The sequence below is a fragment of the Excalfactoria chinensis genome, chromosome 2 (genome assembly GCF_039878825.1).
Source record: "Excalfactoria chinensis isolate bCotChi1 chromosome 2, bCotChi1.hap2, whole genome shotgun sequence".
NCBI lineage: Eukaryota > Metazoa > Chordata > Aves > Galliformes > Phasianidae > Excalfactoria > Excalfactoria chinensis.
Window position 1 is genome coordinate 115,773,162 of NC_092826.1, and position 13,889 is coordinate 115,787,050.

Consider the following 13,889-nt stretch of genomic DNA (forward strand, 5'->3'; position numbering starts at 1 on the left):
GCATTGTGGTATTCTTTAGACTGGCTGAAGCAGATAGCAAATATTTTTTGCCTTTTTCACTTTGTGCAAACCTCGACTTAGCCTGTCAGCTTTAGAATTCAGGTTTCTGTTTTTTAATTGATCAGAATTCCAGAAGTGACATATACCAAGAGGTACATTTCTGCTGCTGGCCTCAGGAGGGCCTTAAGTGCTGCTGCAATAGCGCTGGACAACGGCACAGGCTTTTTCAGGCTGTAGGGCTGCTTAGCAGGTTGTTCTCATTTGGGTATTTGTATTCCTTCGGTTATTGGGTGGTCTCTGCGCCAGGTTGAATACCACCCTTTTTCTGTAAAGCCCCGTGAAATAACACAATAGCAATGGGCTGAAAGCATGTGACCTCCCAGGACAGAAATCTGCTCTGCAGGGAGAACTCATTAATGCAAATTAGTGTGTCTCTTTCCTTCTAGCTTTTTTAGAGACACAACTTTTCTGTGTGTGTGTGTTTCCTTTGATGTGGGGACTCCTGGTAAAACGTTTAAAGTAAAATGCTGTTGAATAGGAACAAATTTCTTTGAATATTAGAATACAGGGCTACTGCAGCTGTTTCCCAGAAGTAAAAAAAAAAACCTCAAAATCATCACACTTTTCGGAATAGATTCCACTCAAATGAAGACAGAGCACAGTAACTTCAAAGCCTTCAAAAAAGTATTGCCCGTATCCTGAGCAAACGCAGCCTGGTAGAAAATAAGCAGCTCATTAGTTTGCAGTTTCCCACCTTTTGTGGGTGGGGAGGGACAGCTCTTTGCAGTGCAGAGTATGCTTCTTGCAGGTTGGTTGTGAACGTTTCTGTGTTGAAGGAGCGTTGGCGCTTCACCTGTTGCTCTGAGAAAGCAGCACCCTTTCCAGTGAAGGTATTTGAGTACTCTCTGTCCAGGTTCTTGTAGGTGTTCCACAAGTGGACTGTGTAATGGGGGTGAACTCAGAGATTTCACACTTCTAATGAACAGAGGGAGAAAATATTTGATGCTGCCAGTTGATCCACTAAGCAACCATAGTCAGTTGATCTGCTCAACTGATGAAGCTGTTTATCTGAAACAAAGGCTTGGTCCCCTTTGTGTTACTGCTGAAGTCAGCTTGTTTTGCAACAGCTGTGGTCAGTTACACCCTATATTTTTTCCTGAGCTTCATGGGCACATCACCCTTGCCCATCTCCTCTGGTTCTTCTTCCATTATAGGGGTTTATGGATCAGACAGTATTTGAGCTCTTAACTAAATTTGCAGGTTTCTGGGCCATCATTAGAGAAACTGTTAGCAGAGAATACAGGGAAGTACTGATCTTCATGATTTTATCAAGTATGAGGTACAACCAGCTCTGTTAGTGCGGTCTGCATGGATGAAATCTTGCATATAACTTCCAGTTTTACATCTGTCAGTAAAATACAGATAAATTAGTTCAAAAACCAAAAGTAGGGTGTTAGAAATGAAATTTACTTTGAGTGCACCTGTAGTTTATCTGCACTTATGGTTTGTGAGCTTGGTTTTTTCCAGTTCTTATTAATTTATTAAATGTGTGTATCACTCTCAGCTATTTCTACCTAGTTCTTATGTTAGTGGAACTACTGAATTCCTCTGGAGACTTAATTCCTACTAAGATGTGGAGGAATTTCAGAGGAAACTGCATCACAGTCACAGCCACATTCTGTAGTGCTTTTCCCAAAGCAGTCTGAGGACTCTTTCTATGTAGCCATTGGACTGGGATGTCTTTCGAGGTTCTAGGAGCATCTAGGAGCGTCTACTGGAAAAGCCGAGGAGGCAAAGAGCTGCAGAGTCATCCAGTGAAAAAGACACTTTTAATGTCACTGCTAAAATGTAGCTCTCTGGGATCATAGTCATTGATACCTGTTCAGACTGAGAGTTTGAAGATGAGTAATAAGATGGTCAGAGGTCTGGACCTCCTAATCTTCTGTCTGCTGTGTGCTGATGAATTAGAAGACTGCACGAGTCTTCTGCGTACCACACCTGGCAAAGAAAAGGGTTATAGCCATTCTGGAAGGAGTGCTTTTCCTTATGCTTCACAACTGCGTAGCCCTTGCTCACTAGGTGCTGTTCCCAAGTCTCTGCACCAGCACTTGTGCTCATTGACAGCTGGTAACTCTGTTCCTGTGAGCTTTCAGCTTGCCAGACAATGTAAAAGAGATAAGCAGTTGTTATTTAATTATATTACACACCCAGATCTCTTCTTAAAACTGCTCTTGTTCCTGATGCTCACTTCCACTAGGTATCTTGGATCCTGAATTCTGCTCTTTGTCACAGTACAGATCTGTCATTATCATCCCCAGCACTCGGTTCTGCATTGCACTCGGTGGGAGAAGAACTTGCTTAGTGGGATCTGAGTTTTCTAAACCACTTGGTGTATATTACTTAAGAGCTTGGTCATATAGAATATTCAAGAAAATGGAAGCTTTTGTTTCAGTGAAAGACCTTGCTATCACGTTGTTAAAGATTGATGATCTCTCAGTGAAGAGGGAAAGGTAAATAAAATAGGGAAGCTGATTCATGAGGCAGGGTGGGCTGGGAGGAATGGTGTTGCGCGCTGAAGAGGTGCTGACTCTTTCTGCAACCAAGTTAGAAAAGTACAAGCATTTGCAAGGCAGATCACTAATTAATAATCCAGAAAAGGTGATAGCAAGTTGTAAAAGAATATGTCCTTTCTGATACAGGACGTGCATCTGATATGATCTGTCTCTGGTCAGGGCATGGCACAGTACAGAATTTGCCTGCCTTAAGTTCATTTGTACTCTAGAGAGGTTTTGCTCACAGATTCATCAGTCACTGATAGCAATCGGGTCCAGAATGTGAATGTAGTTTTGATGAACCATGGGCAGCTCACTATTGCTTTGTAATAATTGAAAGGGATTCAGTTTTGCAGGGGCTGATGAACCAGATATGGGCAGGCTGAAGGAGCTGATCAGATGGATGGAAAGATTCAGGTGATTGGTATGGTTAGCACGCAGATATTGGAAAGCATATTGAGGCAGTGCTTGCACTCATCTTTTGCCTTTCTGGTTGTGGTGCAGTGGTTCCCAAGAGCTGGCTGTACCAACCTGCAGCTTGCCACTGTGACTTCTCATGTGGTTGGATAAGCAGTCCTTGCCAGGAGCAGAGTCCCCAGATCCAGCTGTGTTTCTTTCTCTTGTCCTTCTAATGGGACTTTTCAAGGAAAGGGTCCACATTTCTTTTTAATTTCTGTAACTTAAATGTCTTTGTATCTTTTAAACATCTTGGTTTGGTTTTTCTTTCTCTTTACTGTTCCGACTAGTTCTGCTTTTACGTGGTCTTTGCATTTTGCTCTTGTAGGTCAACTGAGTAACCGCATGTAACATGTGAAGTACTTTGCATTAGCTAATTAGCCCAAGTGTTTTGGTCACAAGATTATCTAAAAATAGGTTTTGTTGCGAGAGTGCTCTGAAAAATGTGTAGACCACCCAGTTAATGTATGTCCTGCCATTTGCATTCACTGAGCATGCAGAGCTAAAATTTTCCTTTTACATTTATTTTTTTTGAAGTATCCCTATGTCTGTGAGTCCTGCTGATTGCTAATGGACTATGGAGTATCCCTGCTAAGCTGCTGCTGCAGAGTATCAGAGGTAGGATGTTGACACTCGGTCTCCAGTGGTGGTAGAAAGAGGGCAGACAGCATCTTGTAATGTATGAGAAGGAAGAATTTCTTTGCTCTACTGTTAGCTGGTCAGAAAAATTACATGTTTTTCTTCAGAAAAAAATAGGAAGGAACTCTCAATTTCCAGTAATGTAAACCTTCCAGACAAACTTGCATTAATTTTGGTAAACATGCTTAAGTCACAGTTCTGTGGTCATAAGACTGATGTGTGTTTCTTGCCATAGAAATGGTGCTGTGTATGTTGGAATTGGTCCAGAGGCAACTGCTTATTTTTGTTAGCTTGCATCCTGCTTCTTTGTTCTGTGGTAGGTTGAACTGTGGATGGGGAGTGGAAAGCTGTAATCATTGCATTGGAAGCTTCAGCTGTGCTGCCCAACTGATACAGCAGCATTTGCTAAGCACCATTTCTTAGCTTCTTTATCCATACAGAATCTTTGCCTGTGGTGAAATGTGAAGCATTCTAAGATACCAGCAGATAAATGTTTGAAAAAGAGTTGCATCAAGGATGGAAAGAGATTTTACTGTATGTGGCTTGACTCCTGTGATGTGGAACGCTGTGGGTTTGGGGATAGCTTCTGTTGGGTACAATAATAGATGTTGCAGACAGTATTGAGTGCCACCCAGGGAGGTGGAGGAGTCACCGTGCATGGAGGCTTTCAAGAAAAGGGTAGATGTCACATTGAATAACATGGTTTAGTGGTATGGCGGTGATAGGTTGGACTAGATAGGTGATCTCTGTGGTCGTTCCAACATCAGTGACTCTTACAAGTCTTTCTCCCGCTGTGTGGAAGTAATACATAATAAAGGCAATATTTGTTTGCATTTGGTTATTATGTACTTGCAGATGGGAAGTGATTTTCCAACTTCTTCTTTTTTTGCCTTAAGTCTGTCAGTGTTAAGCCACTTAGTATGTTGGAAAATGGTGATAAAGGGAACGGTTTCTTACTGGCTTAGTAATTGGTTGCAAAGTGCTGGACATAAAATTGTTCTTTTCTGAACAGCAAGTAGAGCTCTGTCTACACAGAGACTGTAGAACTTGTTGGGAAATTAATGAGGGATCCATTCAGAATTGTCTCATGATAACTAATTTTGCTCCAGAGAATGAAACTGTCTGTAAAAAGACCTTCTGAGCCTTTATTTTTCTAATCCATTGCTAGATTTATGGCCTAAAGCTTTTACCATGTTTTCTTAAATGTGGGAGGTGGTTTGAATGCAATGCATTGAACATCAGTGGGGTTTTCTTGTCTGACAAGGTAAAAGTTGTCAAAATAGGCTTTGGTGTAGCACAATTTTACCATGCTAATGCAGATTTAGTTGGAAAAGCCTCATCATTTTAACACTTGTTTATAAGGATATTTAACTTTAAAAGATATACATGAAAAGCTTATTAATAGTCTTTTTTTTGAAGTCCTATTGATTATATTAAGGAAACAATCAGGTAAGTGCATGCTGGTATTTGTACACTGTAGAATCACAGAGTCATTAGGGTTGGAAAAGACCACTAGGATCATCCATACAGTCCAACCATCAACCTGTCGCCTCGATATCACTAACCACATCCCTCAGTGCCACATGCACACGTTTCTTGAAAGCCTCTTAGCCATGCCTCTATGTCTATAGGCAGAGAAAAGATTTCTCAGCAGTAAAATGGCTGTTGGCTCCCATCTCTTCTTTCTGTGGACTAAGCCTCACAAGCATCAAGTGCATCGTGGACACTAGTATCAGCAGTGCTATATCTAAGCAAAGGCTGGATGCCTGCTTGGCAGACTGGGTGACTGTGGTGTTGCATCACTTTCAGTGGTGAAGTCCTGGAGAATATTTATGCACCAAAGTGTATTTTGTAAGGCTGAGAGTCATAATGTCTGCATTCTTCCTAGCTGAAGTACCTGTCATTCTGCTGCTTTAGTCTAAGTTGCTCTAATTTAGCTCAGTTTTGCAGAGGGATGCTATGCTGTGGGAGAAACCTTAGGCTGTGGGACAAGCGTTTGTAGAATAACGTAACCTGCCTGGTGCAAGTTCTTGTTACCACTTGTGTTTCTGAAAAACATTGAATTATTGTGTCTTTGCGTCACATGAAGACATCCCTTGCTAGGAACAAAATTATACTTATGTTTTGTTGGTTTTTGTTTTGTCCCTGATGTCAAAAGCAGTTGCTGTATACTTGAAGTATTTTGAGAGAACCTCAACGAGTGTTGAGAGAACAATATGGCACAGAGTACTGTGATTCCCCCTTCCTCCCCTGAAACATTTTAACTCAATTTGTCTCAATTGAAACACGTGAGCGTTTAGAAATAGTAACTTTCTAGTTAACTTTTGCTAAGGTATCACGTTAATAATGTACAATGTGTGTTCGTTCATCATCACTTTTTAAGAAGGCCTTTGTGTGTGTGTGTACATAGGATTCAATGAGTACCTACTCAGTGCTAATGTTTAGGAGGTCCATGACAATATGGCATGTATGCTCCACCTGTGGTGCTTTTACCTTCATTCATTCTTCCCTCAGGCACATGGGATGAATGCTTGGTGTAATCTTACTTAGGTAAGCAGCTGGAAGAACAAGAATGGGGTTGAATCAATCGCAGCTATCATATTTGAGTGTAGTATACTGTGTGTAGTATAGGAAATGAAGGCTGTCATAGCTTTTTAGGGGATAAAAATGCTGTAATCTTCTAACACATTTTCATACAAAGTATTTGTATTACAGCATCTGCAGAGGAAATTCAAAACCTTTATTGTATGAAGGCATTAAATGGTGCATTCAAATTCTATGCAGATGTAATGGGAAAACATTTTCTCTGGTGTGCATGTTTATGTGGTCGGTGTGCTCTGCTTAACGGAGTGGCAGAAGCAAGGTGTATGAGATGCGAATTAACTGTGTGCAGCACGATAGAGTGGGGGTAGGGAAGGGGTGGGACAAGAGCATTGCTTGAGCTTCAAATATTGAGTAAGCAAGAATTCTGAAACTCTTCAGTTTCTTTAAATGCAGTGCTAAGCGGTGCTGTTGATGTTGCTAAAACAAAAATGTCTTTATTTCTTAAAAAGCAATATATTCTTGTAATAGCGTTGACTTGAAGTTCTTGTACTGTAGTTGGTTAAGTTCTGTGACTTCATGTGCATCTGTGCTATTGCTTGTGGTGTTCTTAATATTTTTTCTCCTTTCTTTGTCTACGGTATCACACAAATATGCCTGCTTAGACTGACTTCATCAGCAGGTAGAAAGTAGGGGCAGGGAGTGAAATTTAATCTGGAGTTATTACCTTCTGCCCATTTTGATGATAGGGAGCTAAAGGAGCATGAACATATGTAACTGTAAGGATCTTTGCTGTGGCTTAATGCTTAATTACAGATACAGTTCTCTCAGTTGCACATCCAGTGTTTTGTTTTGCAAGTGCACATGTGATACTGCATGAAAATAAAACGAATCTGCAGATCTTAATTTTTTTAGTGCTTAATAATGGTTATTGACAGTGATTTTTCAGTGGCATTAATACTGCATTGCTCTGGCATGTGTTGTTGAAATATTAGTGCTCCATTTCCTTCAGACTTCGGTTTTGTTTCTAGGTTGCACGTCTTGAACAAATCCCTGATGGTGACAATGAGACAATGATTCCTGTACTGTCCTCAAAAAAAGCAAGTGAATTGCCAGTCGATGAAGTTGCAAGCATTCTGCAAGTGAGTAATTCTGCATCTCTTAAAGCTGTGCTGATGTTACAGAATGTTTGGCCTTTCTTAAGGACAGATGGGTGCATTATCAAGCAGTTTGATACTGTCTGTTTCTAAAGGTGTGTTGATCTTTATATTGTTACATTGAAATGCTCGGGCATACTTGAAATATTCGGGCAGCTTCCATTTTAAGAAGAGGAATGGGGTTGAGAAAACTACCCATTGACAGATTTATGAACCAGTGAATTTGGGATAATTTTCTTTATTGATGGTCTTTTTTCATCTTCTGTGTGCTTGACTGCTTGAGGAGTACACCATGACAAATATTTCCCACAGACAACCCAAGACTTTGAAACTATTGCTGTCATTTGGCTGAGCAGCCGAACTCCTGCCTTAATTCTCAAGAGTTGGAGTTGTGCTCACATTTTGGATTACTGATGAGTTCTCTGCAGGGAACATCAACAGTCATTTAGAGATGTGCAACTGCAGATGCTGCTTTAGTTTGGTGAATTTTGGGTTGAATATTTCTACTGTCAAATATTATATTAAAACAGCGAGTAGTTAGCTTTTATTGGCATACAAACAGCAGCACCAGATTTGTCTTTCTGAAGGCTAAACCTGATGGCCAAACGCTTGTAATCTCAGACCCGTTATTTAAGTGTTGAGATTTATTTTGAAGGCTGTCTTGATACTATAATTGCTGACTGTGTTATTCTTCCTGTATTTTTCTAATAGGCTAATCTTCAGAATGGCTTGAAAAACTGTGAAGTGTGTCATAGACGGGCATTCCATGGATGGAATGAATTTGATATTAGTGAAGATGAACCTCTCTGGAAAAAATATATTTCCCAGGTTGAGATTTTTGTCTTTTCTGCTTTTCTGTTTTAATATTTGGTCAGTGATTTTGTGCTCTGTTCTGTAGCTTTCATGTACATGTATGCATTCTGATAAAAGTGGGTAAACTGAAGTTGGGTGAGAAATTATCTTCCATAGCTTGCATCTAATTTACCTATTGAAAAAGCTTTCATTTGGGTGTAGAAATGAGTGTTTAGATTACATGGTTTGTTCTTGAATGAATGTTCGCATCTAGCAGAAGGCTGCCATCTGTAACTAGGTTAAGGGCTGGAGAGGTACAAGTTCCTTATAGGCAATGGCTTGAGTATGAATTGCACTGAAATCAGACACAAATGTTTATGACTGCTAAATGCTTAAATGGAATATGAAGTGTGAATAACTACATAGGCAAAGGAAAATTTGAAAAAGCAAAAGCTCTGCCTATGAACTGAAGGTGTGGATGGAGTCAGCCTATCCATTTATTATAAATACGAGCCTGTCCAGCGTCTCTGAATGGTGTGAAAGTGCCACTACTTTGCCAATAGTTTGCTTCACTTATGCGTCCCTGGCAAAGATATTTACAGCAGCTTTTCAATCAAGAGTTTTCTAAGGAATTTATGGTAAACATTTTGGTTGATGTTTCCTGCAACTTGTCTAAGCAGCAGTACATTGAAGTTCTAAAGTAGATCTTCAAGTGATAGGAACTAATGATGGGATTGGTGATAAGAGTGGGAACATCTTTATGTACTAGCTGTCCTCTGACACCAGTGCTTCATTGTCCCATCCATAGCTTCAATTAGATGCATCAGAATGCTTCTAAAGCATATTATCAAAGCCATTTTAGATAGCATTTATTAAGATATGTATTTGCTTTGGATGTGCTTGTCATATGTGCTCCTGAATATCCTCTGCTTCTATTGTAAGATTCACTTCTTTTGTAAGACTTCTCTTGACAGCTTTAGGAACAAGCTGTCATGCAGACACAAGATCCTTTATTATTTTAGCCTTAGAAATCTGAAGAAAGCATGTGATCTAAAATGAAAGTTTGTATCTTGGAAAGCAAGAAGTCATGAATTGGAACTTATGAAATTACATTGGTAATAAGAAATTGCTGGGAACAGGATCTGCCTGTTGTTACCTCAAGAATGTTTTGAATACGTTTCAGGCTTTTTTGTGTGTGTGTTTAAATGCAGCATAAACAAATAAGGAGATATTTTGACTTGGAAAATATGGATCAAGGAATGTTTTTCTGCTACCATTGAATAGGGCCTGTACAAGGACTTTGATATTTAAAACAACCAACCCTGAAATGTGGACTGTATAGGGTCAATTATTTTTAGATGTGTTTTAAGGTGTAGATAAAATAGTCTTTCTGTATGGAGTATTGCTGAATTACTCTTCTGTTTCGTTTCAGTTTAAAAATCCCCTTATTATGCTTCTCCTGGCATCTGCGGTCATCAGTGTTTTAATGCATCAGTTTGATGATGCTGTCAGTATCACTGTGGTAAGGAACTCAAATTTTATCTTCTGAAAAAGTGCTTCAGAATGGGTGGCCACTTTTACTTTGAACATCACGTGAATGTTAATACGGGTCGGTATTTGACTGCAATTAATTAAGGTGTCTTACCTATTTTTACTTTTGGAGGATACGGGCATCTTGATGCACATAGACACAAACTGTGAGGTGCTGATGTGAGGCCAGGGGAGCCAAACTGTGGCAGGTAGCATGAACTGTAGAAGGTGATATTGCCTCCAAAAGAAGCATGTGTAACTCAGGTAGCAATATTCAACAGAAGGAGGGAAAGTATTTTTGTATACACACACTCACACACACACACACACACACACACACACACACACACACACACACATATAGGTATTTACTAGTATTCCATTGCTAAGGCTAATGTCAGTGTAAAACAAGGCAGACAAAGTTGCTGGGTTTACTTGTGATTTAGTTAAGAGTTCTAGAAGGGTCTTTCTCTTTCAAAATTGTCATATTTAGATTTTTAGTAATTCCAAAGGGTGTACTTGTAAGATATGATTGTATCTTCAAAGGTACAGGCCAACCAATAAAGAATGACTGTAACAACTCAATTTGAGTAGCAAATTCAATCAGTATAACAAAGCTCAATTAGAGACTGTATTGAGGGAGGAGGTTATTCTTTAAACAAAATTGATCTTTCTCATTATCTAATAGACCTCATTTATTGACTCATTTTCACACTGCATGTGTACAAGCCCCGTGATGTTTGTGTTGAAGTGTTGTGACCAGAGTTGGGTGTGATATGGGGGAGGGCTTACTGTTGATGCCTTTCCACTCCTCTTGGGTTATTCCTACAGACAATTCTGTTTTGCCTCTTTGTTTGGGATCTTGGCTGTTCAGGGTGTAGTCAGTGAATTGTCTTATTCCTTGGTAGTCTTGGGCAGGGTTCCCAAGTTTCTTCTACTTGTTCTCATAAATGAGATATTTTATGGCTCCAGATCAGCTCCTCAGCTCACTACTTTATTTCTAGTCTTCAGTTTATTCTTAGTCTCTTACCTAGTTACTTGATTTAAACTAGATAGATGCTTTATGACAATTAATAAGGCAGTGAATACTTCACTCAGACATTGTTTTTCTTTTTTGTGTTATGGAAATGCTGCCACTGCTACCTCTTGCTCACCTTTTAGCAACACAGAACAGTTTACTTCCCAAGCACTGGAAATTTTACTTCAAAATCACCATCTAGTTATCAGTCTTATTTTTAGTAGTATCAGCTTACTTAGGCACTTGGATGCCGCTGAATAGGCATAGATAGACAATGGCATTGCTTTTTTTTAGCAGGCCTGAGGGTTAGCCAGTCCTTTTGAGTGTGAGAGTCTGTTTCCAAGCCATATTGCTAATGTGTAGTAGTAACTATTGCTGGGCAGAAGCAGATATCGCTTTTATCGCCATTTGGAATTCTCTTATCTACTTTTCTTTTTTTACAGGCAATACTGATTGTTGTTACAGTTGCCTTTGTTCAGGTAAGACATCTGTTGTACAAATGAGATTATTGCTTTTATGTACGCTCTTATATTTAATAAGTAGCTGTCCTGATGCAATGTGCAGCTGCACAGTGCTTGATTAAAGAGCTCTGTGCTTTCATCCAAGTCTTTTGCCTTGTCTGAAGTGCTTGATTTGTCCTGCTTTAACATTTTATGCATCTATATGGGTAATGTAATCAGTGACAAAAGAATGCACGTAAGGAAACATTCAGATTAAACAATGTTGAAGTACTTTAAAATATTAAATTTCATAGCAATAATGTTTTAAACATATCACTCTGGCTGCAATTTTGTATGGAATTTTACCCCCTGAATCTTGTTTCCTAAATCATATCAAAAAGTTGTTTTCATTCTTTAAATACCCAGCTTTACTTAGTGTGTGCCTAAGGCAAAACAGCTTTCTGTTTGTGCTTTGTATCATTGTGTATTTTCTAATTCGTGTGTTGAGTTAGAGTTGAGTTTGTTCTCCAGGGGCTGAGAACATGAACATGATATTTTTGGTACAACCTTGCTAAACTGCAGAACTTGGTTGTACATCTGATCCCCGAGTTTAGAAATATTACTGTTAAGTATTACAAGGCCTTGAAAGTATTAAAGGAGAATGCAAAGGACCTCTTCTAGCCTTTCAGGAAAATTGCATGTAGGCACATTCTTGAGTCTGTGAAATTTTAGCATTTGGACCATACTTGCTTTTTAAAATCTGTTTAATAAGAAACTGCTGTGAAGGGCAGATCTTAACTGAGTCTTTGGAAAATTGTCTTAATACAGCTTTTAAAATGAGGTATGTCCACGTCTGCTGAAATGTTTATCTTGCCCCTGCAGGAGTATCGATCAGAAAAATCTCTTGAAGAGCTGAGTAAACTTGTGCCTCCAGAATGCCATTGGTATGGAATCGTCACATCCCCTCTACCTAATTAAGTCATGTTAAGTTTAATGTGAAATGAGTAGAAGAAAAATGCTTTACTTAAAACACCTTTATAGCAAGCCATTATGATTTTAAAGAATGTAATTTGCTTTGACTCGTTTTAAAGATTGTTGTGTGGTTCTAAAATAATACTCTGCATTTTTGGCCATTGGATGCTTCTGATGATGTTAAGTGATACAAACCTTCTGAAGAAATGAACAGTGAAATAGAAATTGTATTTTACTGAAACTAGTAACACTTCAATGCATGGTCAGCATTTCGATTTTCCCAGACAGAATGCCAGAGAAGATGTTGTTATGCATGTTGACGTTGTATTTACACCTACAGTGTGCGAGAAGGTAGAGTGGAACACACACTTGCGAGAGACTTAGTCCCAGGTGATACAGTCTGCCTGTCTGTTGGAGACAGAGTCCCGGCTGATCTACGTTTATTTGAGGTATGTGATTTTGCACTATGTTTAACAGCATTTCTTTTTGTGAGACAGAGAGAAGATATGCACTGGACACTGAACTGCAGAAACTATTTTTGTTTGGGTGCTGTTCATGAGAAAGGAGATTAGCTCAAATCAAAGTAGATGTGCACCAAACTACTACATAGTGACAAAAAATTCTGGCCACAGATCCAGGCTGTACTATTTACACAACTTGATGAAACCTTAATTTACACCATTATGTCTTTAAATGAGATTTCACCCACCTTTAGCCTTGTGCCTATTTCTTGGTCACTCCCATGCCTAACCTGTCTGTAGATGGAGAAAAAGCCTATGCAGGTTACTTCGCAAAAATACAAGATCCTGCCAGTCTCTCTTGTACGTGGCCTAGTAGTTTCTTCTTTCCTACCAGTGTAGGACACCCCTTCCTTGCTGAAAAAAGATGAATAATCAGTAGAATGTGAGCATTACTTTATTTTAGAGCCTAGATCAGTTTCAAGTCCTTGATACAAGGAAGTATGAATAATAGATACATAATCATAAAAAAAAATTGTTTTGGCACTTCTGGTGAATATGGCTTTGCAAATCACTTGCTTACCGTATAATACCCCTTTCTGAATATTTAGCGGCTGAAGTTGGGTAGAAAGTGATCCCACTAAGGATTAACTGGAAGATGTATTAGGTTTTTTTTGTATAAGGACGTATTTTTGTGTGCACCTGTTTCTGTAGAAATGTAAACATCTTCACAATCTTACTATAATGGGGCAAGTTCTGCTTTCTACATTTCTTGTTTAAGGTATGGTATCTAAGGTTCTGCAAGCCAGAAGTTGTTACATGAAAATAAGGTATTTGGATAAAGAAAGTAAGAATGTAGTTTTGTTGTTAACAGTACTGTGGTACTGCAGGATTTCTGTTTTACTGTGTTAATGGGATGTGAAATTCTTCCATGAAAATATTCTAGAGGAACTTCCTCAAAGATGGAAGAGCTTGGATGAAATGTAACATTTTGATTGTCCTTGCATTGGAAGTTGGTATCATATCATGTTTATAAAGAAATAAACGGCAAGTAGAACTTTGTAAAGGTATAGGAATGAAGTCTACAAAATAACAACTCGTAACCCTGAGCTGCTGTTCCTCACTATCGCTTGTTTTGGAAGAATCATCCAGCTTGTCCCAGTGGGCACTGCTAGATGGTCCACTAGAGGGAAGTTGTCTTTTCAGATAAAGAATGAGATCACTATAGCATGTTCTCATGGGTGCTGTCCTAGAAATTTGTAGAAGCACTATTTAGGTGCTATTTAGTTTGCAAAGAATTTTCTTTGCTGGGCTAATCTTATTTTTCAAAGCGT

The 13,889-nt window shown here is 39.1% G+C and overlaps 1 protein-coding gene across 2 annotated transcripts in view; it reads left to right on the forward strand.

Annotated features, from left to right (window-relative positions):
* ATP2C1 (ATPase secretory pathway Ca2+ transporting 1) overlaps positions 1 to 13,889 on the forward strand; it is a 42,570-nt gene that overhangs the window by 6,492 nt on the left and 22,189 nt on the right. For both annotated transcript variants that reach the window (XM_072330619.1, XM_072330618.1), the window contains exons 3-8: positions 7,220 to 7,330; positions 8,057 to 8,173; positions 9,570 to 9,659; positions 11,129 to 11,164; positions 12,008 to 12,069; positions 12,438 to 12,546. In XM_072330619.1, the coding sequence (XP_072186720.1) occupies positions 7,220 to 7,330; positions 8,057 to 8,173; positions 9,570 to 9,659; positions 11,129 to 11,164; positions 12,008 to 12,069; positions 12,438 to 12,546 (525 nt within the window). The remainder of the gene's footprint in view (positions 1 to 7,219; positions 7,331 to 8,056; positions 8,174 to 9,569; positions 9,660 to 11,128; positions 11,165 to 12,007; positions 12,070 to 12,437; positions 12,547 to 13,889) is intronic.